The 26,701-nt window shown below is 45.9% G+C and overlaps 1 protein-coding gene across 1 annotated transcript in view; it reads right to left on the bottom strand.

Moving 5' to 3' along the window:
- LOC117521318 (partitioning defective 3 homolog) overlaps positions 1-26,701 on the bottom strand; it is a 497,351-nt gene that overhangs the window by 231,805 nt on the left and 238,845 nt on the right. Inside the window, exons 7-11 of the mRNA XM_034182632.1 lie at positions 23,187-23,270; positions 18,521-18,646; positions 11,358-11,767; positions 8,246-8,385; positions 1,478-1,606 (exon numbers count right to left, since the gene is read on the bottom strand). Of these exons, the coding sequence (XP_034038523.1) occupies positions 1,478-1,606; positions 8,246-8,385; positions 11,358-11,767; positions 18,521-18,646; positions 23,187-23,270 (889 nt within the window). The remainder of the gene's footprint in view (positions 1-1,477; positions 1,607-8,245; positions 8,386-11,357; positions 11,768-18,520; positions 18,647-23,186; positions 23,271-26,701) is intronic.

Genomic DNA, 26,701 nt, shown 5'->3' with positions numbered 1-26,701 from the left:
AAGCCGGCCAGCAGCCGGTTTGTCTGCAAAACCTGACAGGGATGATCGTCACCAATCACACTTCTAACCGCCTCCACTCGCCAATCGCTGCTGGTTTCTCCAATAGTTCCACCATTTTTATAATGGGGGAGGAGGGGTTTAAGGCCCCTCACCATCACATCATACAGCGAGACAGGAAGCACCAGGACGCCAAAGACTCGCCTTTCTCCAGCAAAGACATCAGCGTGGAGAAACGACCTCACGACTCCGTACGCTCTTCCAAAGCGTCCCTCGATCTCAAAGGACGAGGACCCAGAGACGTGAAGGTCACTGCAGTGATAAGTGTACATCTCATCACTTACACACACTGGAGAGTACTTCGGGTGCTTTATTTATTTTATTTTATTACAGGAAGAAACCTGGAGCAGACCAGAAAGGCACTTCAGACGGCCGAGTCCAGGAAGTCACTGATCTTAGTCTTGACCCAGAACAACTGCAAATCAAGACACTCTGATTCCTCACCCAAAAAAATAAACCATGTTTAAAAATATCCAGGCTCTGCTACTTTTTGTGCCACCCTGAAATTTCATATATATATTCCATATATTCCAACCCGACATTCAGAGTAAATCTGGTTCCAGCTGGTTCATTAGACACCGAATGTTCCTGCTGACGAACCAGGACACAGCGGACAAAAAACCCCTTCACTTCTGAGACACATTTCACAGACTATAATGGACAGACGGCTGAAGGGAGAGAAGGTACATGTCCCCGATTTTAGCCTGCTTGGTTTGTCCCACCGGTTGTGCCGTAACTCCGGCTGAGCGTTGCACAAACTCGATTTTCTGCAAGTGAATAAACGGCGCATCTGGCATCATGAACAAATACAACCTTCAGCAAAGCAAACAGTTGAAGCAGATAAATCGAGCAAGTTAACAACAAGACTCACTGAAAATACTGTTAAAATCAACAGGGTCACGTCTCTGTCTGTGCTGCCCAACGTGAGGGGCCATGTCCGCTCAAAGGACAGAAACACACACCAGGAGAAAAATACACCAACACGTATTCACAACAGGAGACGGGACAACCTGAGTGAGAGGAGGGTGACGGGTAAAGACAGAGTTGAGAGGAGAGAAAAGGATGAAGGTGTCAGGCTGGAGAGGAGAGAAAAGGATGAAGGTGTCAGGCTGGAGAGGAGAGAAAAGGATGAAGGTGTCAGGCTGCAGCGTGATGATACGGAGGACGGCGACGGAGGAGCAGGACAATCAATCTGCATGCTCAGCCGGCGTGCTGCATTAGCTCTGAAAGCAGCACGCCGCTCGCTGCTGGGATTAACAGCGTGAGAGTTCTGTTGTGCACACAGACGCATCGTCACCAGTAACCCGTGAGCACGCAGCATTCTGCATGTCCATGCACGGAGGACGCACTGTGTGCACGGAGTCACACGTAAGGTGTTATGATGTGGAAGGAATGTTCAGAGGACAGAAAGTGAACGCACCACTTCACGGGGCAGGAACGCCTCCTCCTGACGCAGGACCAGCAAACCCACAGCCCCGCCCATGGGCGTGGCCCGAAGCAGAGACACCACCTCTTCTTGGGTCTGCCCATTTAGATCCACACCATTCACCTGAGACAAGAAGAACAAGGAGGAGGTTGAAACCATTAAAACTGCAGGAAAAAAATATATCATAAACCAATGAACAAGAGGCACTTGATTTGCATAAAGTTGCTCGCAGTTCTATTTCATTCCTCCTGACTGCCAGAGGGCAGTGCTTTAGCACCTGGATAACTACATGTGCGCAGCACAGAGGTCGAGAATATATACCAACAAAGTCACACCATTGAATGTGACCTGGGTGACGTCACTGGTTGTCTTTATATACCAGACGCACCCAGCGCTCGCTTCTTTTCTACATTCTCGCATTCTTAGAGGTTGAGAACGCATTTAGCTGCGATTGCCGCTCTCGCTTGTAGCCTCGCAACCCACCTTCGGTTGGAGCTACGTGCACTGCACATGTCCTCCAGAGGCTGCAAGACACGGCTTCACCGTTTTTTGTATTCTTTGACGCCTGTCGTGAGTACACATTCCTAAACGCCGGGTGCGCGCCTTGCCGCTGCCCTGCTGGATATTTTCCTCTGTGCACATTAGCTGTGTTGTTTCGATAAAAGCTGGCAATCTGTTTAGTTGTGTAGCTAACCCTGTTAACTACATGGTAGTGTGTGTATCAGAACCAGTATAGTGTACTGTGTTGGGCTTGCCGTGAGTGTTTTCCACTCCTTGAAGTACTTTGTCTGCACTGCCGCCATTTGCTAAGTTTAACAGCTCCGCTAGCAGCTAGTGTTGTCGTCGTTGCTCTAAGTGACTTAGCACTTGGGCTGTGAGTTTTTTCGGCTGTGTGCATCGTGTTATTACTGTGGCTGTGAGTGTTTCACGCTCCGGGCCTTGTATTAGCTTTTACACTGTGAGTGTTTCAAGCTCAGCGCCTCGTGCCGAGTCTGCGGCTGGAGTGCTTCACGCTCAGCGCCTCGTGCCGAGTCTGCGGCTGGAGTGCTTCACGCTCCATGCCTCGTGCCGAGTCTGCGGCTGGAGTGCTTCACGCTCCGTGCCTCGTGCCGAGTCTGCGGCTGGAGTGCTTCACGCTACGTGCCTCGTGCCGAGTCTGCGGCTGGAGTGCTTCACGCTCCATGCCTCGTGCCGAGTCTGCGGCTGGAGTGCTTCACGCTCCGTGCCTCGTGTTACTATTTCCACTGCGTGTCATTCACGCTTTGTCTTTCCATTTGTAACCATCAGGGCTTGCGTTAGCCATCTGCACACAGTCCACAATGTTGACAGGGCCTTTGTTGCATGGCTGTAGTACCTGTTTGGCTCCTTTGAGCCCAGATGATGGACATATGTTTTGCCCCTCCTGTCTTGGGATCAGACACCTGAGGGAAGCCCTGACTGGCGATGCCTGCCTTAATTGTGCCAGCATGCCACTGGCAGAGAGATCTGCTAGACTTGCGGCATTGGAAAGTGGAATATCTAGTGCGACTTTGGCCTCCAGCCCCAGGAAGGACCCAAAGCGCCGTAAACGTCCACATGCAGGAGCCCCTTCTGCTAAGAAGGTTACTCATGACCATGCTTTGGCTGAAAAGGTCGAAACGTTGACTTCTGTGTTTGCTCAGATTAAGTCCTTGCTTCTGAATCTACAGCCTAAGGATGGAGTGACAGTTCCTGCTGTCCCTAATAAGGCTGATCAGACCAATGTAGTTACTCAGCAGGAGGACGATGTCGTGTCTATTGCTGCAACTGATTCCTTGTACATGACAAGTGATATAAACTGTGTGGAGGATGAGGATGAGAGGAGTCTTTCTCCAAGCCATTCATTAGTGGGCTCTCATACCTCCGAGGCAGAGTACATGCCGCAAACCGAACCTGGACTATCCTTTGTCAAGCAAGCTGGTCAGTTGGCTTTATCCAGGCTTGGGGTCGACAATCCCCCTGCGGAAACCACCGCTTCAAGTGCCTTTTTCAAAGTCACTCAGAAGCCTGAGTTCAACGTTCCAGTTTCACAACCATATATCGAGGAGCTCCACCGATGTTGGGCGGACCCCAAATCATTGACCCATCTATCACAGGACTGCAGAGCCCTTAGCTCTATGTGTGATTCAGCGCAGTATGGTCTGAACCGTATGCCCGCCGTTGACAGCATTATTGCGAACCTGGTTGTGGCTCCAGCTGATGCTGCTCGGCCAGATGCCTGCTGCCCACGCCCTCAGTGTAGGGTCACTGATGACCTCCTCACCAAAAGCTATGACATAGCTGCTCGCATCGGTCGCCTAGGCAACTCACTGTCCCATTTAGCCCTTGCCCTCTCAAAGTCTTTGAGGGAGGCAGAGGTTGATGATGCTACGCAAAGTCTTAGTGATGCCTCACTCCAAACCTTTGCTTATATGTCCAGAGAGCTTGGCAGACTGATGTCAACCCTGACCATCACTAGACGTCAGGTGTGGCTTGTGCAGTCCCCCCTTTCCGAATCCTGCAGAGGCACACTCCTTTCGCTGCTGGTTCTTCCAGGCCAAGTATTTGGACCTGTGGCCCAACAAACTTTGAGCGTGCTGTCGAGGCTAGTAAATCTCGGCAACAGTTTGTTGACCTATACCGGTCTTCCAGACCTCAGCCAGTCAGACGTGCTACAGCTTTTCACTCTACATCCAGGCTTCCACTGACTCCCAGAGCTGCACGTGCTTTTGCAGTTGAGGGCCAGCTCTCCCAGCAGCCTGCCTTTCGTGAGCCTACGGGCAGACCCCCGAGAACTGAACGGTTTCGCAGAGCTTCCAGTAATCGCGCCCAGAGGTCCTCAGGGATGCGAGGCAGAGGTGGTCGGGTCTGACTGCCAATGTTTGGCCCCCAGCCGTTTTTCACGAAATCAACTCAGCCACTGGGAGGCTCAAGTTCAAGACCCACGGGTCATTTCAACCTTGTTCGAAGGTTACAGAATTCAGTTCGGATGTCATCCTCCAAAGTTCAATGGGGTGAGGATGACTGTTGTTTCCAACTCGGTGCAGTCTGCTGCCCTACAACGGGAGATTTTGGAACTCCTGGAGAAGGGGGCCATAGAGCCAGTTCACAGATCAGACCAGCTCAGGGGCTTCTATTCAATTTACTTCCTTGTTCCAAAGAAGGATGGCGGCTTTCGTCCTATCCTCGATCTCCAACGTCTGAATCGTTATATCAAAGTGCTGCAGTTTCACATGCTCCGCACAGTAGACGTCCTTCAAACTACCACACCAGGAGACTGCTTCACAAGTGTCGACTTAAAAGACGCCTATTTCCATGTGCCCCTCATACATTTACCAGATGTATGGCTGCAGCACTAGCCCCACTGCAAGCTCTTGGATTAAGAATCCTACCCTACTTAGACGATTGGCTTGTCTGCGCTCCGACTCAGGAGCAGGCGCACAACGACACAGCTCTTCTACTGAACCATGTCTCTCATTTAGGACTCACAGTGAACTTTGCAAAGAGTTCTCTTGGTCCCAGTCAACAAACGACCTTCATCGCCATTTCCATCAACTCCCTGACTATGACTGCATCGCCATCCCCGCAGAGAGTGGACGATGTAATTCGTCTCGTCTCACACATTCAACGGGCTGTGACGCTGCCTTTTGGTTTGCTGCTCCGGTTGATGGGCAAATTGACTGCAATGTCGCTAGTGGTACCTTTGGGACTTCTGTTCTTACGTCCCCTACAGATTTGGATCAACAACCTAGGCCTCAACTCGAAGTTGCATCAGCACAGGCTTGTACGACTCTCCAACCAGTGCCTTCTGCACCTCAAACCCTGGGGGAACGTGGACTTCATCTGCAAGGGTGTCCCTCTACGCTGTTCCTTCTCACCAAGAGGTGGTTGTTACAGATGCATCACTCAAAGGTTGGGGGGCCGTGTGGAATCACAGGATGGTGAGGGGTGTCTGGAGTCCCAAGGAGAGACTCCAACACATAAATGTGCTGGAGCGTCGCGCTGTGCGACTGGCTCTCAAGCATTTCCTCCCAGCCCTGAGAGGAAGACATGTTCTTGTCCGGTCGGACAACACGTCAACAGTCTATCACATAATCCATCAGGGGGGCACCAGGTCCAATCACTCATTGGCAGAAACTCGGAAGCTTCTCTTATGGGCGTTGCCTCGCCTTCAGAGTGTCAGAGCAGTTCATCTGCCCGGTGTACAGAACAGCGCAGCGGATTTACTCTCCAGACAGAAACCACCACCAGGAGAGTGGAGACTGAACCCGATTGTGGTCCAAATGATCTGGCAGAAATATGGTGCAGGGGAAGTGGACCTTTTCGCTTCAAGCACCTCAACACATTGCCCACGATGGTACTCCCTCTTGGAACCACACAGCCCGCTGGGGCAGGATGCATTGGCTCACCCGTGGCCGGATTGCCTCCTTTATGCCTTCCCTCCTCTCCCGCTGCTGATGTTGACACTGCACAGGATAGATCAGAGCAGCCACAGGGTGCTGGTTGCTCCATTCTGACCTGGGAGGATTTGGTTTCCCATGATTTACAAACTCCTCGAGGGAGAACCTTGAGCTCTCCCGGAGAGGAAGGATTTGTTGTCACAGCTACAGGGGAGGATTTGGCACCCTCACCCAGAACGCCTTCAACTGTATGTGTGGCCGTTGAGGGGCCAGACTCCTTGTTAAGTTCTTGTGACCAGGCTGTTGTTCAGACTATCCTTAATTCACGTGCTGCTTCTACCAGGGCTTTGTATGACAACAGATGGAAGCTGTTTGCGCGGTGGTGTGAGAAACAAAAGTTAGACCCGGAGCATTGTCCTGTGCCTATTCTCCTCAAATATTTACAAGAACTGCTGGACAAAGGACTTTATGTTGCTGCAATCTCTGCCCGGCACGTCTACGTTGATGGCCGGTCAGTGGGTTCACACCTCTTAGTGTGTCGTTTTTTGAAAGGTGCTCTACGTTTGCAGCCTCCAAGGCTTGCATGCGTGCCTTCATGGGACCTTCCTCTAGTCCTGGAAGGTTTAAGCTTATCCCCTTTTGAACCAGTTGAAAGTGCTGATCTTAAATGGGTGTCAGTGAAGACTGCCTTTCTACTTGCACTGTCTTCGGCTAAGCGGGTGGGAGAGCTCCATGCCCTATCAGTCGCTGGGGACTGTTTGCGATGGAATTCTGACAGATCTGGGGTTACGCTGTGGCCTAATCCGTCCTTTTTACCCAAGAGAATTTCAACTTTTCATGTTAACCAGCCAGTTTCCTTGGCTGTGTATGTCACGCATTCTGATCCAGGATTATCTGTTTCAGGTTCCCTGTGTCCTGTCCGAATGTTGAAGCAGTACATTAGTGCGACTGCCGGGATCCAGAAAACGGATGCCCTGTTTGTGTGTTACGGTGATCACAAAAGAGGCTGTGCTGTCTCAAAGCAGCGACTCTCGCATTGGGTCGTGGATGCCATTTTACAAGTATACAGGTCCAGAGGTCTTCAGCCTCCTAAGGTTACGTGCCATTCCACCAGAGGGGTGTCCACCTCCTGGGCTGCACTGAGAGGTGTCCCTTTGAGTGATATTTGTGCTGCTGCTACGTGAGCTTCGTCCTGTACCTTCGCCCGCTATTACAGACTGAATGTGGCCGCTCCTCCTGCGGTGACTTCGGCGGTGTTGTCTGCCTCCACTCCCCACTGCTGATGCGAGGTGAGTGTGACTCTTCGTGACCTTGTTGGTATTAAGTCATCCAGGTGCTAAAGCACCGCCCTCTGGCGGTCAGGAGGAATGAAATAGAATGAGAGTTACGAATGTAACTACGGTTCTATGAATTCCGGATGACCGCCAGAGTTGCTTGTCACTCAGAGTCTTGCGAGTTCATTCCGAAAAGAAGCGAGCGCTGGGTGCGTCTGGTATATAAAGACAACCAGTGACGTCACCCAGGTCACATTCAATGTTGTGACTTTGTTGGTATATATTCTCGACCTCTGTGCTGCGCACATGTAGTTATCCAGGTGCTAAAGCACCGCCCTCTGGCGATCATCCGGAATTCATAGAACCGTAGTTACATTCGTAACTCTCGATTTAAGGTCACAAGAATTTGAATAAAAATGTATTTGCAAATGAACAGCTTAATCAGCAATCTGTCTTACCACGATACACACATATTCCAAAAAGTCTGTTTTCACACACTGTAGAATTACGCCTGCTGGAAATATCTGTGCAAATTAGCATCCCCATTAGCATGTTTACATATTTCATCTTATCTGCTTTCTCCATGATGCAAGCAGATGACAAATCTTGAAAAACTACTGTTAAAAACAACATAAAAATAAATAAAATAAACTTATTTTCATTAATTTTCAAGCTTCTATACAAACTAAAGGAGTATCAATGCTGTAAGTATCAAGTGCCCATTATGGACTTATCAAGTCATCGTGTTCATGGGTTTGGGGAGGGAGGGATTAATATGCAAATTTATATACACATCACCAGCACTTGTGGTGTATGAAGTGTCAATTATAGCCACCAAACTGTAAAATTAAACCAGCTAATCTAATCCACATGGGGTACCTATGGTGTAAGTATCAAATGTCTACCAACTATTGCTATAGAATCATCATGTTCACAGGTGGAGAAAAACATTAACTTGCAAATATATCCACCAAACACCCGCAAACTATAATCAGATCATCCCACCCACACGTAGTACCGACAGTGTAAGTATCAAGTGTCTACTGTTAAGACAGAGGGCAGTGTACTACTGCAGTTTCACATCGTCTCACCTCCAGCAGCCTGTCTCCTGCCTTGAGACGGCCATCTTGGATGGCCGCTCCCCGGGGCAGGATGTTCTTCACGTAGATGGGCGCCGAGCCGCCGATGGGGACGTCTCGAGACGTTATGCTGAAGCCGAGTCCTTCAGGACCTGCGGGACAAAAGGTAAGGATGAGATTCAGAGACGGAGCCCAGCTTTACCCTGAGGCTCAGAGATGCTCCTGGTTCCCTCCAGCTGATGATGCTGTGAGAACCAGCCGGACCCCAGTCAGGCCCGTGAGCCTGAACCTGTGTACAAGAACTAAAAACAGGCCAGAAAACCAGATCACACTCCTGGAAACGATGAGGCGGGTAACAACTGCAAAACAAAGTTAAAGTGAGGAGACTCTTCATATCAAAACTCACCGCCGCAGCCCGCCTGGACGAGATGACGCAAAGAACAGCAGAACACTTAACCAACCGCCACACATCTTCCACTTAATCCCCAACACTGATGAGCCAATCAACTTCCCGCCGGCACGGCATTACACTCACCGGAAAAACGCCTGCAGCGTTCCCGGCGCTAAACAAGGAGGAGGATCTTATAACCTCCCATTAGCTTGATTAAGACGCAGCTCAGCCGTTTCCTGGGCAGAACAGGATTCGCTGATTGATTTCGGCGCAAGCTGGGATTTGCCAGGCGGCCGGCGTCTGATTCCAGCATGTAAACACCTCGAGTTTAATCTCGACTCGAAGCTGGTGGACTTAAGCGCTGGAAACAAAACAGACGAGCCAAACACCCTCTTCTGAGATGGTGATAATCCCTTACAAGTTGCTCCGCAACGGCAAACACACGGAGGGATGAGAACCGATAACATCTTTGGAAAGACTTACACACAAGGAATACGTGCACGTGGGAATGACATGCATGAAGGAGAAACAGGTGGAAGTCGCTGTCAGCTGGAATGGAATATGCATCAAGCAGGTGGGTGCTGTTTTTGTTTTTTTTTTGTTTTTTCAATCGTTTTAGTTTCTGGCTTGGTTCCCGCCCCTGGAGACGGGAAGATTCAGGCGGTAGTGTCAGCAGGCATATGGCGCAGCCCCGTCAGACTCTCTGCAGTGACATTTGACAGCACACAGGGACCTGTGGCTGCTTAGCAACAAGCTCTCCAGCCCTGAAACCTGGCAACAACACCTGGCAACTTGTTGGCAGAGGTGTGCGCCACCTGTCAGTCAAAGAGTTCTCTTTAGGCTCTTACTCCGAACGTCTCCTGTCACCCGCTCGCGTGTTGTCGCTAAGCTCGGGATGTTTTTTGTTTTTTAAGCGTGTTCACTTTTTGTTTCTGTGTTTGCAGCATGTCAGACGGTTCACACACACACACACACACACACACACACACACGGATCTTCAAAGGACAGCAATGTGGAGGCTGCTTGTTTTTGGAACATCTTTCCAGTTTCTGAATGCTGAAGGAATACAAAGCATGAAAACCCACTTGCAGCACATCGTCACTGCGATCTGACTCTTCTGCTGGTTTCTAAGAAAGAAACATTTCAAAGGTGTTGTTCACTTTATTGCAGACAAACATTCTGCACATCTGCTGCACGTGACACGCCCCCGAGGCCGCCAAGCACAACTACAGACCGGAGTTCGATTCCAGGCCAGACACTTCATCTGTGTGGTCCCAGTCCACGCAGCTGTATAAATGGGTACCAGCCTTGGATGTGTGGAACAATTCTGCAATGGCCTCTAGGGGGAGACACTCACTCTTGCCCACTCTGCACACGCACAGACTGTGGAGAAAAGCACCGGCCTGATGGACCTCAGGACCCAAACAGGACTTACCGCAAACATACACTCACCGGATACTTTATTAGGTACACATTGCTAGTATCACCTTCAGAACTGCCTTAATTCTTGGTGGCACAGATTCAACAAGGTGTTGGAAATGTTCCTCAGAGATGTTGGTCCATATTGACATGATGGCATCACTCAGTCACCCATTCACTCAGTCTGTTCGTTCTCCTCTGACCTCTGACATCAACGAGGCATTTTCGTCCCACAACTGGATATCTTCTCTTTTTCGGACCATTCTCTGTAAACCGTAGAGAGGGTGGGTGTGAAAATCCCAGTCGACCAGCAGTTTCTGAAACACTCAGACCAGTCCGTCTGGCACCAACAACCACACCACGTTCAAAGTCACTGAAATCCATTTTCTTCCCCATTAATAATAATAATGTCTTGAATTTATAGAGCACTCTTCAAGACACCCAAAGCACTTTACAAGCTACATTATTCATTCACTCACACCACAGCTGCCCTGAGGCAAACTGACGTTAAGTGTTGATGCCATGCTGCGCCTACGGCCCCTCTGACCACCACCGTTCAGATACTCAGTTTGAACTTCACCACGTCTAGATGCTTAAATGCACTGAGTTACTGCCATGTGATTGGCTGATTAGCTATTTGTGTTAACAAGCCATTGAACAGGTGTATCTAATAAAGTGGCCGGTGAGTGTAAATGTAGAGCAGTGGTTCTCAAAGTGGTCCTTGAGGTCCACCTCACCTACAGATTCTCCATCTCTTCCGGCTTTGGCATAAACTCTGCAGCCAATCAAGTACTGACAGACACTTGAATGAGCAAATCAGCTTGTAGCGGAGCTGGGACAGATGGGAAATGTGTAGGTGAACTGGTTCTTGAGGCCCAGTCTGAGACCTACGTGGTGTAGAGTAACGGCAGTGACAGCTTTATAATGACTATTAGTAGTCTTGTACCAATCCCTCTGTGCTGAGGGAGATGGACTCTTGGTCGATTTCCAGATGGGACGGTGGACACGGAGATGACTGAACACGCCCGGTCTTGACATGCACAGTTTCTGACGCTGCATGTAGTTGCTATGGGAAGCTTCTGCCGGTCAGGATCTTGCACTCTCTCCTTGTGCTCTCAACTGAATCACACATCTGCCGCTTCCGTGCCGGATCCGAGCTAAGGGCTTCCAGATTCACAATCCTGCCATGGTCCTTGACAGATCCTCAGCCTGGTCTGATGGCTGGGGATCCCAGATGATCAGAGTCTGAGGACCTGCTGCAGTAATGTCAGTAACACAACTTTACGGGACTGAAACCATCTTTGTGGACTTTACCTTTTTTCAGCTGGATGTTGAGCCGTCTCCCGACCTTTTTGGTGTATCCACCTGTTGAGTTGGAGCTCATCGCCCTCTGAGGTGAGTGGACATGTCCAGTGGGAGGCTTGGCTGCAGAGACGGCCGGGTGAGTCAGAGGTGGGTAAGCGTCAGTTGGATCAGGGCAAGTGTGGGAGTGCGGGTGGAAATGGGGGTGCGGTTGAGAAGCGTGTCGAGCCGTCCTCTGCGGCATGTGGTCCATGCCGGACACAGTGCTTCCAGACAGAGAATCCGGACTAAATCTTCCCGAGGAGTACGCCGGGCTCCTCTCAGTGAGAGACAGCTGCTCGTAGTGGGTCTTCATGGACGACGGCACCACGTGGAACATGATGACCGGCGAGCGCATGGCCTGACGGAACATGTACTGAGCCCTGGAACAGACAAACAGCATCAGAGGAAAAAATAATTAAAAGAGGGAGTGATTAAGGGAGGGAAGAGGAACAAAAGAAGATACAGGCAGCGATAAGAAGTGAGGGATAGAAGAGGAATGAAGAACACAGCAGAGATATTAAAGCTCATCAATATTAATGGGCCATAAACCTCCAAATGTTGATGCATCTCCATGCACTCGTTTGTGATTTGAAAGCCAACTGCAAAAATCACCCAACTTAATTAAAGCTATATGGCCTCTGAGTTGTTTTTTCTAAGATTTGTGTCATGAAAAGAATTTTCTTTGGCACCACAATCATTTTATTCCTCAACATTTAACTAAGGGATTCATAATAGTTTGCCAAGATGATCAAAGTTCATGCTGTCTGGAAACAATTTAGAATTTTGGCCCCTGAAGGGGAGAAATTCAAGCAATCACACACCATGATGTACTTTGGTAGAAACGTCCTATCACACAGGGGCTTCTCCCAAGCTCTGCAAAGGATGCTGGGAAAAACACAGCAACAGCCACTCAGAGTAAAGAAAGGCAGCGTGACATCAGCTGGGTGCTCACTCAAATAAAACAAACCAAGATGTCGGAAACTGCTCATAAACAGCTTATTTCTGTATAAATCCGTTTGTCATATATTTTATAAACGTTAGTATGAAATAAACACTTCTAAATATAAAACAGTTTTTGAAACCAGGTAACACGTCTGAAGTGATTTACAAGACATCTCACAGATGTTAGCAAGCACGCCCCAGGAACGTGCATCAAGCAAATCAGTCAGGTCAAAGGTCGTCTCAAGATCTCACACAAGTGCACACATATATATATATATATATATATGTTCTCTTTATTAAAATGAGCTGTAATCTGTAATTTAAATCCTTTAAATTTTGTCCATTTCATGAAATTTGAAAGGCCAAACAGCTTTAAGGAAGTTAATGAAAACAGATTAGTAACTGGACTATAAAACCTTCTTCTTTATGACTTGTATTTATCCTCATTAATATTTTTTATACTACCAATCTGTCTGATAAAAGAAGACTTTAGACATGATGATTAAGTGACTTCTTTCTTCTTAAATTGTACTTTTTTTGAAGGCAGCTAACTGACTCTAATCGGCGTCTTTGACACAGTCAGGCTAAACAGTTAATCAATAATCAATAATGTACTAAATCATTACATCACTAATGGTCACACTGATATTTGAGCCGCAAAACACAGAGGGGTGACTCCCTGAGACAATGCTGGACCATCAGAAGTTTATCTGTTTATGGTGAAAGTACCAAACTTTGTAAGGGTCTCATTTATTTTGTCTTTGGGACCTCAACTTTTCAGTTCAACGGATGCCTGGGAAGAGCTTTTGGAGTCACAAGGTCAGTAGACAGAGGTGTTTGGTGATGACTAAACCACTGTTTGGTTGTTAAGTGTGACGTAAAGCATCACGTGATTTTCAACTTCCGGGTCCAAACACACACACACACAAAAAATGTGCGCTTTGTCAGCTGTTTGTGGCCGTTGGTCGTCTGCATCAGCTGAACTTCTTTCGAAGTTAAGATTTCACAGGCAGAGTTCCGGGATGTGCGGCCGAGTCAACAGGTTGGAAACCTCACCGGAGCTGTCGTTTTATAGAGCCGATGACAGAAACAGAAGTGGCTACAACTGATCAGGTAGGCCCCCTACCCTGGTCTTTTTGTTTTGACGCTGTAACAGCTGTACCGACCATTTATGAAATTAATCTCGTCAATTTACATAACCATAAGTGTTTTGTTTAGACCCGGAAACAGATTTATCATGTGATGCGTTACGTCAGAGCTTAACAGTCCCGTAGGACAACAAAGGTTCAATATTTTAGGGTCCCAAGTACAGGGGGAGGTGATGGTCTAGCGCAGAGGTGGCCAAGTTCGGTCCTCCAGAGCCACATTCCTGACACTCTTAGTTATCTCCCTGCTCCAACACACCTGAATCCAATGAAAGGCTCATTAAAAGTCTGCTAACGAGTCTTTCATTGGATTCAAGTGTGTTGGAACAGGGAGACTACTAAGAGTGTCAGGAATGTGGCTCTTGAGGACCGAACTTGACCACCCCTGGTCTAGCGGTTAAGCGTTGGGCTTGACACCAGAGGATCCTCGGTTCATATCCCAGCCTGACCAGAAAATCACTAAGGGCCCTTGGGCAAAGTTCTTAATCCCCAAGTTGCTCCCAGTGTGTAGTGAGCACCTTGTTTGGCAGCAGCCTGACATCGGGGTGAATGTGAGGCATTATTGTAAAGCGATTTGAGCCTTCGATGCAGATGGAAAAGTGCTATATAAATGCAGTCCATTTACTATTTACAGTATGTTTGTGACTTGGACATTAACCAGACTGGACGCCAAAGACTCTGCATGGACAGGCACCGGAGTACATCAGGGACCTGATCCAGCCTTATGCTTCCTCCAGGAGCCTCAGGTCGTCCAATCAGAACCTGTTGATGATTCCTCGGACCCGTTTTAAAACTCGCGGGGACAGATCTTTTAAAGTGGTGGTGCCTAGCCTCTGGAATGAGCTTCCCTGTGCCCTTCGTTCTCTGGATTGTATAGATACTTTTAGAAGGCAACTAAAGACGCATTTCTTTAAGTTAGCTTTTTAGCCTAATATTGTATTTTATTGTTTTTTAGATTGTTAGATGCTCTTTTTAGATTATTTTTGTATGCCATGTGCAGCGCTTTGTGACCCTGGTCTGTGAAAGGCGCTTTATAAATAAAGCTTACTTACTTACACTCAGCAAAAATATAAACGCAACACTTTTGGTTTTGCTCCCATTTTGTATGAGATGAACTCAAAGATCTAAAACTTTTTCCACATACACAATATCACCATTTCCCTCAAATATTGTTCACAAACCAGTCTAAATCTGTGATAGTGAGCACTTCTCCTTTGCTGAGATAATCCATCCCACCTCACAGGTGTGCCATATCAAGATGCTGATTAGACACCATGATTAGTGCACAGGTGTGCCTTAGACTGCCCACAGTAAAAGGCCACTCTGAAAGGTGCAGTTTTGTTTTATTGGGGGGGGGGGGGGATACCAGTCAGTATCTGGTGTGACCACCATTTGCCTCATGCAGTGCAACACATCTCCTTCGCATAGAGTTGATCAGGTTGTCAAATGTGGCCTGTGGAATGTTGGTCCACTCCTCTTCAATGGCTGTGCAAAGTTGCTGGATATTGGCAGGAACTGGTACACGCTGTCGTATACGCCGGTCCAGAGCATACCAAACATGCTCAATGGGTGACATGTCCGGTGAGTATGCCGGCCATGCAAGAACTGGGACATTTTCAGCTTCCAAGAATTGTGTACAGATCCTTGCAACATGGGGCCGTGCATTATCCTGCTGCAACATGAGGTGATGTTCTTGGATGTATGGCACAACAATGGGCCTCAGGATCTCATCACGGTATCTCTGTGCATTCAAAATGCCATCAATAAAATGCACCTGTGTTCTTCGTCCATAACAGACGCCTGCCCATACCATAACCCCACCGCCACCATGGGCCACTAGATCCACAACATTGACATCAGAAAACTGCTCACCCACACGATGTCACACATGCTGTCTGCCATCTGCCCTGAACAGTGTGAACCGGGATTCATCCGTGAAGAGAACACCTCTCCAACATGCCAAACGCCAGCGAATGTGAGCATTTGCCCACTCAAGTCGGTTACAACGACGAACTGGAGTCAGGTCGAGACCCCGATGAGGACGATGAGCATGCAGATGAGCTTCCCTGAGACGGTTTCTGACAGTTTGTGCAGAAATTCTTTGGTTATGCAAACCGATTGTTTCAGCAGCTGTCCGAGTGGCTGGTCTCAGACGATCTTGGAGGTGAACATGCTGGATGTGGAGGTCCTGGGCTGGTGTGGTTACACGTGGTCTGCAGTTGTGAGGCTGGTTGGATGTACTGCCAAATTCTCTGAAACGCCTTTAGAGACGGCTTATGGTAGAGAAATGAACATTCAATACACGAGCAACAGCTCTGGTTGACATTCCTGCTGTCAGCATGCCAATTGCACGCTCCCTCAAATCTGTGGCATTGTGCTGTGTGATGAAACTGCACCTTTCAGAGTGGCCTTTTATTGTGGGCAGTCTAAGGCACACCTGTGCACTAATCATGGTGTCTAATCAGCATCTTGGTATGGCACAACTGTGAGGTGGGATGGATTATCTCAGCAAAGGAGAAGTGCTATCACAGATTTAGACTGGTTTGTGAACAATATTTGAGGGAAATGGTGATATTGTGTATGTGGAAAAAGTTTTAGATCTTTGAGTTCATCTCATACAAAATGGGAGCAAAACCAAAAGTGTTGCGTTTATATTTTTGTTGAGTGTACTTACTTACTTTAGAGGATCACTGGGTACCAAAAGAGTCAAACGAGCGGGTACTTTGGTAGACTCAGATGTGGGGTATTACTTGCATTGTGAGGGAACATCAGCTATGATATTTGTGTGATGTGGTGCGTATCTCAGCACATGATCCATCAGGAAGTTGCCCAAGGAGGTGGAGAAAGCCAGGGGGCGCCCACATATGGCCTCGCAATGGGAAACTTCTCTTTCTCAGTTTCATACTGCAGAAAGGTGGAAGGCACTTCTCCACGTCAGTGTCAAATATCAAAATACCTGCTACAGTCCTTTAAGATGGTGCTCTCAGCCACCGCTAACTTGCATTGTAAAAAAATTCTCCACACCTGATAGCTCGCTCACAGAAACACACACACACACACACACACACACACACACACACACACACACACACATATATAAGTCCACCTGAACATTCTGACAATAATTAAATCTTATTTCTGAAGTGAGCAGGTCTGAAAAGAGACTAAACCCTCTTTGAAAAATCAAACACATAATCCTGAACTGGGTCCAGATGAAGGCGACGTCTATCCGTCAGATGGCTGCTGACAGTCTTTAAACCGCGTCGGTAAGAGCTGATGTACAGTAGGTGTGAACGGAGCGCTCTGTCGGCTGTCAGCACCCTGGAACAGTGCCGCCTTGTTAGCACCACCTGTTTCCTCCCTTGCACCCTGACAGCTGAACGGACATTCGCCGGGGCAACAGAGCGTTTTCGGCTGCTCCAGCAGAAACACAACATAGCCTGTGAAGCATTACACGGTAAAATTCCACATCCACTCCCCCGTCCCCTCATAAGATGGTGCCATCATGGAATGTTTTATGATTTCAGGCCGTTTCCAAAGACTTTTTTTGGCACAGAGTTCCTCATCCTAACTCTAATTCTAAACTCCCTCATTGTACCTGTTAGAATCTTGGAATTTGCTGGCAGTGAGATGGCATATTGTTCTGATTAAAACTTGGTCTTTTTTTCTTGGAAATTTCTTGGTTAAAACAGAGCCTGTGCACCTGAGTAGTAATGATGCAATCTTTAAGCTCACTGAGTTTAATGCAGCAACGTCAAACAACTCTCGAGCAGCCAAGAGACTGCCTCATAGTGCAATGTGAGAAGATGGTGACCCCAAAAAGACAATCTTACTAAAAGTTAGAAAAAAGGTTAAACTGGTCCTAAAAATGTCCACTTCTCAGAGAGACTGACAGGCAAGTGTACCTGTGACTGAAAAGGAAAGGATACATTTACCATGAAATGTGCTTCTATAATGTATTTTCTTTATTTAAAAAAGTAAATTTCATCTTTGAGTCCTTTTAAAAATATGTGTTGGAAAAGTCATATAACAAAGGCTGTCTTATATTCAGAACAATACGACACAATGACCATAAATGTACAGTTGATTTTCTTTCTTTTGATGATTTCTTCTGTTGATTTCTTTCTTTTCTTTAAAATTTAAACCACTGGTGATGCATCTGCAGTGACACTATGAAAGTGAGCTTTATTCTGAACAGTCATTTCACTTATTTTTCAACACAATCGAGGACACTGACTGACAATTCTAACATCCAGATTTCTTAAATATGTTTTTCCCCCGATTTTACATGCAGGGCTTTAAAGAAACAATAACCAGACACAGACACAAACACTGGCCTTCTTTTGGACAAATGCACATTCTGTCAGTCCTGGTGGAAACGAGCTTCTTTGAAGCTCGTTTGAAGTTTCCTGAAATGGTCCCTGATTTGAACAAACTGACCGTGAATTCTTCCACGGGACAGAAAACTCTCTTCCTGCCACGTCTCCACCTTCTGTTCCGCTGAACGACAGCAGAGGTTTAAGAAGAACGTGCATGAGCTTCCACTTACGCAGTTGAAAACATACCGTGAAATATAGATTTATGCTCACTGGAGATGAAATGCGTGTATGTGCGTCACTGTGTTGGATTCCAGCGGTTGCACGCAGCGTGTGAGGAGAACGAATATCAGCAGTAAAAGCCTTTTCCAGAGCAGGAGAGGCGTTAGCAGGTGGGTTTGATTAGTGAAAGAAAGAGAGGAAAGAGAAATGAACCGCCGCTGGAAGGCAGAAGCTATTAATATCAGGCGTCTTATTCCTGCTTCCTCTAACGTGAGGAGGAAGAAAGAAAGGTGTGAGAGAAGGAGTCCAGCGGAGCGGTTACAGAAGCACAGCAGGGGGTGGGGGTGTACGCTGAAAGGATCGACAGGACCTCTTCAGCGACTGATGGTACAACCGACAGGTGTTAACGTGGGGAAAGGTTAGCTTAGCGCAGAGAAGGAGAGGAGCGGGTCAGGGTCAGGGACAGGAGACCGGGCCGAGTGGCGGCGCCGGCGAGCTGCTGCCTTACTGTTCAAAGCGGATGTTCCGCAGGTCACCGTTATTGATACAGACGATGCAGTCGTTCTCCTGGAACAGGCCCTGCTGCTCCGCCTTGCCTCCTCGCTCCAGACGCTTGACCAACAAGCCAAGAGTCCTGAAAGGTTCAAAAGTTCACATCAACAACTTGTGAAGATGGCACGTGCAGTTCTGAGTGCAGAGGGCATAAACATCCCAAAAAACTGCAGACACGTCTGCTCTTATACCACAATTACATGACATGGTGACACGATGTGACAGTTCGTCATCAGTGTCGTGCACGTTACATACTGTCCCATCTGTGGCTCAGCAACATTTTAATCTGGAGTTGATATGTTACCAGGGGCACCAGTGACACAATTATTTCCCACGTTTGAGAAGTCTGTGTGCACATGATGACCATCTGACAAGTTACCAGCTTCAGACAAGGACTTGAAATATAAAATAACACTAGGTTTGGTTTGCTCATAGAGGAATTTGCATGTGAGTCAGCCGCTCACCTTTTCCAGCGTGCTGCTGGAATTAACTTATCTCATGCACACAAATGAACAAAACTGTGTGAACAAATTATTTTTAAATGTTGTCCTCTCCTACACTCCGTGGACACCTTAAATATGCAAAATAGTGGTGCAGCTTAGCTAAAACTTCCATAAAAAAATGTTCATTTTGTGATAAAAGCATGGAATTTGGCACACAATCTAAATTAGCTAATGTTTATTTTCAGATACAGAGCCATCCTGGAGTGGATTTTTACATTTTGCCCCCGGTGTAGTTCTTTATTGACCCCTGTAGTTCATTAGAGGTCAGCTCCAGGATGACTCCATATCTGAAAACAGGTAATTAATTTAGAATACATGTATGTGTGCCAAATTCCATGCATTTATCACAAAATGAACAATTGTTTTGCTGTGCCACCCCACTGTAACTTGGAAGCCAGTGCCATGAAAAGTATGTTTTTTTTGTTTGTTCCCATGGCAAGGCCAGACGTTACTGTGTACGAGGAGTCAGTCAGATGTGCAAAATTTGACTTCTGAGCAAGATAACTTCAGTTGCAATGACCCGATTATCACCACTCTTGAAATATGCATTATAGATAATGACACCAAGAAGCAGACTAATTTTGGGGTCAAAAGGTCATAGGTCAAGGTCAGTAGAGTGTACTTTGTCAAAATACTGTACGACCGATAGAGTCGTTCCTAATTGCGTGATTGTGACCAAACATGGCATGCATGTTAGGCCTGGTGGCGTCAAGACACAGGTTGATCTTGAGGTCAAAAGGTCCAACTCACTGACCTGTACCCTTGCAAAAGCCTATTGCAGAAAAGCATCACTTGTCAAAGGTGAGCGCATCACCGTTAGTCCAGGGTGCTGTGGGTAAGACTATGGGCTCCTTTCTCTCAGCTGCTCTTATTTGATGTTTCAACAATGGAAACACTCCATCACCTCCTCACACACATTCTTTTCAGACATCCAGTGGACTTTAGTCACAGGTGTTTCAGTGTGTTTGGTTGTTTTAGCAGCTCCTGTTTTGCTCGTCTGCTTTTAACAACATGTAATCAACACCACACTTTATGACATCATAAAGGAAATACAGCAGCGGTTGCATTGCGTGAGCTTTCAACCATCTGGATCGTACCGTACCATCGGTGTTCTGCACACATTTGCAATGCGGTGCATTTAACGCACATTTCTACCGCATCACCATGCCGGACACCGCTGGTGTGATTTCTTTAGCATTGCTAATGAAATCCACTCTGGACATATGAACATGTAACAGTAACGCGGGCGTCACTTATTAAACATGAGGCCTCCCGGCGATTTGGAAATAGATCTCATTTTATTTTGAATTGTTGTAAATGACTCCTTTCCGCTCATATCACCTTCACTAATGGTGCAGGAGTGGCGTCCTTTGGGAAAACCTGTTTTGTCTCAAATCTCCAGCTCAGGAAGTCGCTCTATTAGCGGCTGTGACTTGCTAGTTAACCACGACCCTAAAGCCACCACACACAGCAAGGGCGCACGTCCTCAAGCTGCACCAAAGACACGGTGGGCTGTGACAGAGAGCTGTACTGTGATCTGGTGTGGAAAACTAGATTAGGCCTCCCGGCTGCATAACGAGATCGAACAAAACCTGAACTTTGCAGATTTAAAATCGGCGGTATATAATGCTCATAGTCAGGGTATCCAAGCTTTAACGCTCACCCTCACCCAAGACTTATAACGCACAATAAACAGGAGTGAGATTACAGACAGGCGGCAGAAGAGTTCAAGAGGTAGAAAAAAAAGAAAGTTTAAAGATGATTCCAAGGATGGAGTTTGATGGACTTTGAGTGACAACACAAAGCCATTTGCTTTGAGAAGCCGTTTCTCTGATGAAAGCTGAGCATCTTAATCTCGTCCAGCCTGACGTTTCCTCAATACCAGAAAAGTGGCTGACAAACGAGCTTTTAGGCAGATGAAGTCAGGCAACGAGGATAATGATATGACGCTGATGTTTTATTTCCCCTCCAGAGTCGATCACGTTGGCGAGCGGGAAGTCAAACATTTGTCACAACGTTATTTGTAACTTTAAACTCCATTACTGCAGCAGAAAATAAGTGAGTGCAGATAAAAGGAAATGAGCATTAAGATCAGTCTGAAGTCATTTTGTTTCTCTGTTAAATGTTGAGTTTGAAAGGTTTATACTCACTGAAAACAGCTAACATTAACTTAAAACCTGACTCATGACTCGACGGCAGCAGCCGCAAAGTGTCTGCGTGAGGATCCTTAAAGCAGATGTGGAATTCCGCAGTTTATTTAACATATGCACGTCTGCACGTGTGTGTGCGAGGCTCACGCAGGGTGTGCTGTGAATCATGGAAAGTTGTTGTTACAGCGGACACACACAAACACGACAGTCACCTGCAAACTGCCGATCGACAAAGATTGATGACGGTAAAATGGCAAATGGCTTCACCATGCAGAACTGCCTGTGCACACACGTAAGACATGTACGTGCACGGTGCCGTGTGTGTGTGGTCTCTAAGCTTTCTGCAGACTCCCTAAAAGCAGATTTACATTTCTTAAAGTCAGTTTAACCAGCAAGTTTAAGAAAAACAGTTTGCAGATGAATTTATAAAAAAAAAAGCCAGATTATGAATGCAATGGAATAAAGTAACATTAATTAAAATTAAAAAAATAAACAAAATAAATTTAATATTGACACAAAATCAATTAATTCTAATGTCATTAAGCAAACATAATAAATGATAAATCTGAGCAAAAGCAAAAATAAAAAACTTTTGAGCAACATTTAACTTTTGCGCAAATTTTGAATCTGCACCACCAACACACACACAAACACACACACACCCACCCTGACTTGCTAGATTATCTCGGGGCTTCTCCAGTAATTACCAAGGTAACTAGTTAGCATGCTGCTAATACAAACCTGTCTGCACAAGAACGAGACAGTTTCCTAATTATCTTGTCTTGTGTAGTGGGTGATTAACTTAAACTTGCAGTTTTCTCGTTACATTTTACATGTAAAGCCCTGTTCTGATATTCACAAATATACACTGAGAAAAGTCGGTTTGAAACCTGGTCCAAATGTTGGAAAACCTTCAAAAACATCCATGGTGAACCGGGATATTCAGTCATTGTGTCCTAGGCCTGGTTTCATAAAGCAGTCTAATCTTGTTTAGTTGAATAAACTCACTTAGTTGACTAGTTTTTTGACGTTAGTTGTTGCACAAAGTGCTTAGTCGGCTGAAGTTTCACGTTACCCAACTAAACTCTTTAGCCTGGTACAGTCGAGAAAACCCCACCTCAAAAAATGGCAGCTATCATGTACCACCACTTGATGGAACACTCCAGAGCACCTCTGCATCGCTTGTATTCCTTGAAAAGGAGAACTTCCTCTGCTTTTGGCTGTGGCTTCACCAGACGACTGTCATGATGTGTTTGTGACAGTTCTCACATTAGCCACCAGGTGTCACTGTTACGGTGAGCAGCGTTGTGTGCAGAAAAAGGTTGATGAAAGTGTAGAAGAAGAAACTGAAGAGTGAAACTGCTAGGCTAAGTGCTAAGCACGTCGTTCTGCAGCTCGCATGTGTCCGTAAATGTTAATAAAGCCAGTTATCAAAACAAAGTCTGGATGACAAAGATCCAACCCGGAAGTAAACAAAACTGTCACGCATGGAGTCGTCTCTCGGCAACGGCACGCACGAGGCTGTTAGGCCCGTTAAAAAGTTGACTAAGGTAAGACAGCTAATCTGCAAGTTTAGCTATTGATGTGAAACAGTGATTAGACAGATAATGTTGGGTGACTAACTGTAGTCCACTAAGAAAGTTTAGTAGACTGAAAGATTAGGTTGCTTTATGAAACCGGGCCTGGTCTTGTTTTAACTGGTGAGATTTTACAGACACTGACCAATTCCTGTTATTTTTATTAATATATATATACACACACACACGCGCGCGCACAAAAGAACAAGAAGACAAAATGCTAATAAATAATGAAATATGAATCATTTTTGTCCCTGTTCTGTATAAATCTACAGGTGACTCTTCGACAGACGAAGACGTCATCATTTGTAAAACATTTTAAAGTCGCTGCCTGCAGAGCCACAGACGGTTGTCACAGCAATCTCATAGTTTTGTTTGTTTCTTGTTTTTACCTGCGGTCCCTGCCACTGAACGGCACCACGTGGATTCCCAGCGGCCCGCCATCGTTTGACACCTCCACCAGTTTGACTATGTCTCTGGGAGACGGTGACGGAAGGATGACAGAGCGACCAGGGCAGAGGGTGGGGGGGTTTAAAGGTGAGGACAGATGTGACACCATGTGGGTAAAAACAAAAGAGAACATAAAATGCTGATGGAGCAAAAAAAAAAAGAAAAAAAAAAGTGCTGCAGGAGATGCATAAAGAAAACAAAGAATACAGAGCAGTCCAACCAATCAAAGAAAGAAAACAGGATTTAAAAAAGAAATCAATCAACAAAACTACTCAATAAAACTCACACACAACATTCAAACTTAAAGTGATCTCTAAAGGGTGCCGTCAGACAGAGATTCATCAGAGCTACATTTCAAAATCATGCAAATACCAAAAGATGAGTTTGGACGGTGATATTACTGCACGTTTCATAACCGAGACCGGGGTTTTCTTCCAGCAGGAATAAAGCTGGTGTGACACAGCAACGTAACAACACAAATTTACAAGTATTCAGGAGATCAAATCTCCCAACAGGTCTCAGCCTGTACAAGACGGAACACGTATTCCCAATTTAAAAATGGACATTTCTCATCTCCGGGTTGTGCTACAGGGATCCATGGGGACAGGACAAAACATCCTCGTGCTCCCAATCTGAGCTAAGCTGCCCTTACTGACAGGATGCGATGTGTCGTGGGATCCCGAGACAGCTGCCTCCACAAATCTCCCCTAACGTGTAACGGCTTGGAATAACGACAGACCCTAATGAGTGGTTCACGGCGTTCACGGGAATAACGCTGGAGTTCATGTGGTGAAGATCCTCTTATTTTATAGCTTTAGTCAAGAGCTGAATTATATAAAATCCTGGTTAAGTGCCATCATAAAGGTATGGCTGATCCAGAGGAAGGCTCCGGCAGAGCGGGCAGGAGTCTGACACTGGAACGAGGGTGTACCAGACATTTTCATACGTTTGAGTGTTGCTCTTTGTTTCATCAGCGTCTGGTCGTGCACGTCTTGTGCACACAGCACACAGAGGTCAAACATCTGTCCCCAGGCAGCAGGAACCTGTTGGGAACGCTGTACTGTGCTGCATCCCAGCCCCAAAGTGGAAATCTGTGGAGACATATGCTGGGGATTCTTAAAGCTATAGTGTGTGGGATTTAGTGCCACCAAGTGGTGAGGCTGTAAACTACATTATGTTGTCACCATCACGATTTTGTTTCCCTTCACATTTTGCTTCTTTGGTGACAGGAGTTCGGGCTCTGTCACCCAAAAAACCTATTACTGATTACATTTTTTACTTATTCAAATTTATTTGAAAGTATTTTCTATTTTGATCTGTAACAGAATTAGTGGGGTGGTGGACAAGCGGTTCAGTGCATTTGTTTTCAGTGCGGAAGGTCCATGGTTCAAGTCCACTGTGCATTTTCCATGTAATATGGAGTTGCGTCACGAAGGGCATCCGGTGTAAAAGTTGTGCCAACACCATACGCAGATCCTTCTCTGATCTGCTGTTAACAACCCCAAGTGGGAGAAGCTGAAGGGACTTACTATATTTTCAAAGTATAAGTAGTAGTTTTTAGGTTTAACCACTTTGGGAAGCTGCCCTGTTTTCCAGATGACAAGATGCATGATTTTGTTTTGTTTTTACTAGTTTTGGAGAACCTGTGACTTATAATCCGCTGCCACTTGTATGCCCCCCCCCCCCCCCCCCATAAATCACATTTTTTTTATTGATAATAGTAATTGCTGTATTTTCTGTTGTATAATTTGCAGCAAAGTTTAAGTCACAGCTGTTTTAAAAAATGCCTCTTGAAGAGGAAAAACCCTTATACAAGTCGCACCTTTTTTTTGTATTATCAGCTCTTTAATTTGGGATTTTTGTACATTGTTGCAGAGTATTTTTTTAAATTGCCATTTATTCTTTTATTATTAGAAGTTACTTTGTTTTGTGCTTTGATTTTGGGGAAAATCTGAGTCATTATAGTTAGGCGTGCACATAACTGGTACTCGTGGTGCTTGTGAATGGTAAAAATAATTGATGTGTAGCAGAGGGAAACACTTTTCCTACAATCTGTCATTGCTTTCCTCTTAAGAAGCACTTTCGCTCTTTTGAAGTGAAAAGTGTTTCCCTCTGCTGTGCATCAATGTTCAGCACACACGAGCACCATGAGTACCAGTTATGTGCACCCCTGATTATAGTTTTTATTAACAATGAATGTGTGATATGTCGGTATAAGTCACACTGGAGTATAAGATAATCCTTTAATAGTCCCACGCGAATGCTGCTTTAAATCGCAAGAGATATCTAAAATATCTGCGAACAGATTCATAAAGAAATCTTATGACAAGACCTAACACGGAATTGTCAAATACAACCCCTGGCAAAAATTATGGAATCACCGGCCTCGGAGGATGTTCATTCAGTTGTTTAATTTTGTAGAAAAAAAAAGCAGATCACAGACATGACACAAAACTAAAGTCATTTGAAATGGCAACTTTCTGGCTGTAAGAAATACTATAAGAAATCAGGAAAAAAAATTGTGGCAGTCAGTAACGGATACTTTTTTAGACCAAGCAGAGGGAAAAAATATGGACTCACTCAATTCTGAGGAATAAATTATGGAATCACCCTGTAAATTTTCATCCCCAAAACTAACACTTGACACTGACCCTATGTGTCTTTTTGCAAAGAATGTTTTCACAGTTTTTTCTCTATGGCAAGATGCATTATCATCTTGAAAAATGATTTCATCATCCCCAAACATCCTTTCAATTGATGGGATAAGAAAAGTGTCCAAAATATCAACGTAAATTTGTGCATTTATTGATGATGTAATGACGAAAATCTCCCCAGTTCCTTTACTTGACATGCAGCCCCATATCATCAATGACTGTGGAAATTTACATGTTCTCTTCAGGCAGTCATCTTTATAAATCTCATTGGAACGGCACCAAGCAAAAGTTCCAGCATCATCACCTTGCCCAATGCAGATTCGAGATTCATCACTGAATGTGACTTTCATCCAGTCATCCACAGTCCAAGATTGCTTTTCCTTAGCCCATTGTAACCTTGTTTTTTTCTGTTTAGGTGTTAATGATGGCTTTCGTTTAGCTTTTCTGTATGTAAATCCAATTTCCTTTAGGCGGTTTCTTACAGTTCGGTCACAGATGTTGACTCCAGTTTCCTCCCATTCGTTCCTCATTTGTTTTGTTGTGCATTTTCGATTTTTGAGACATATTGCTTTAAGTTTTCTGTCGTGACACTTTGATGTCTTCCTTGGTCTACCAGTATGTTTGCCTTTAACAATCTTCCCATGTTGTTTGTATTTGGTCCAGAGTTTAGACACAGCTGACTGTGAACAACCAACATCTTTTGCAACATTGCGTGATGATTTACCCTCTTTTAAGAGTTTGATAATCCTCTCCTTTGTTTCAATTGACATCTCTTGTGTTGGAGCCATGATTCATGTCAGTCC

The sequence above is a fragment of the Thalassophryne amazonica genome, chromosome 12 (assembly GCF_902500255.1).
Source record: "Thalassophryne amazonica chromosome 12, fThaAma1.1, whole genome shotgun sequence".
Lineage (NCBI taxonomy): Eukaryota > Metazoa > Chordata > Actinopteri > Batrachoidiformes > Batrachoididae > Thalassophryne > Thalassophryne amazonica.
This window is presented reverse-complemented; position numbering and strand designations above follow the sequence as displayed.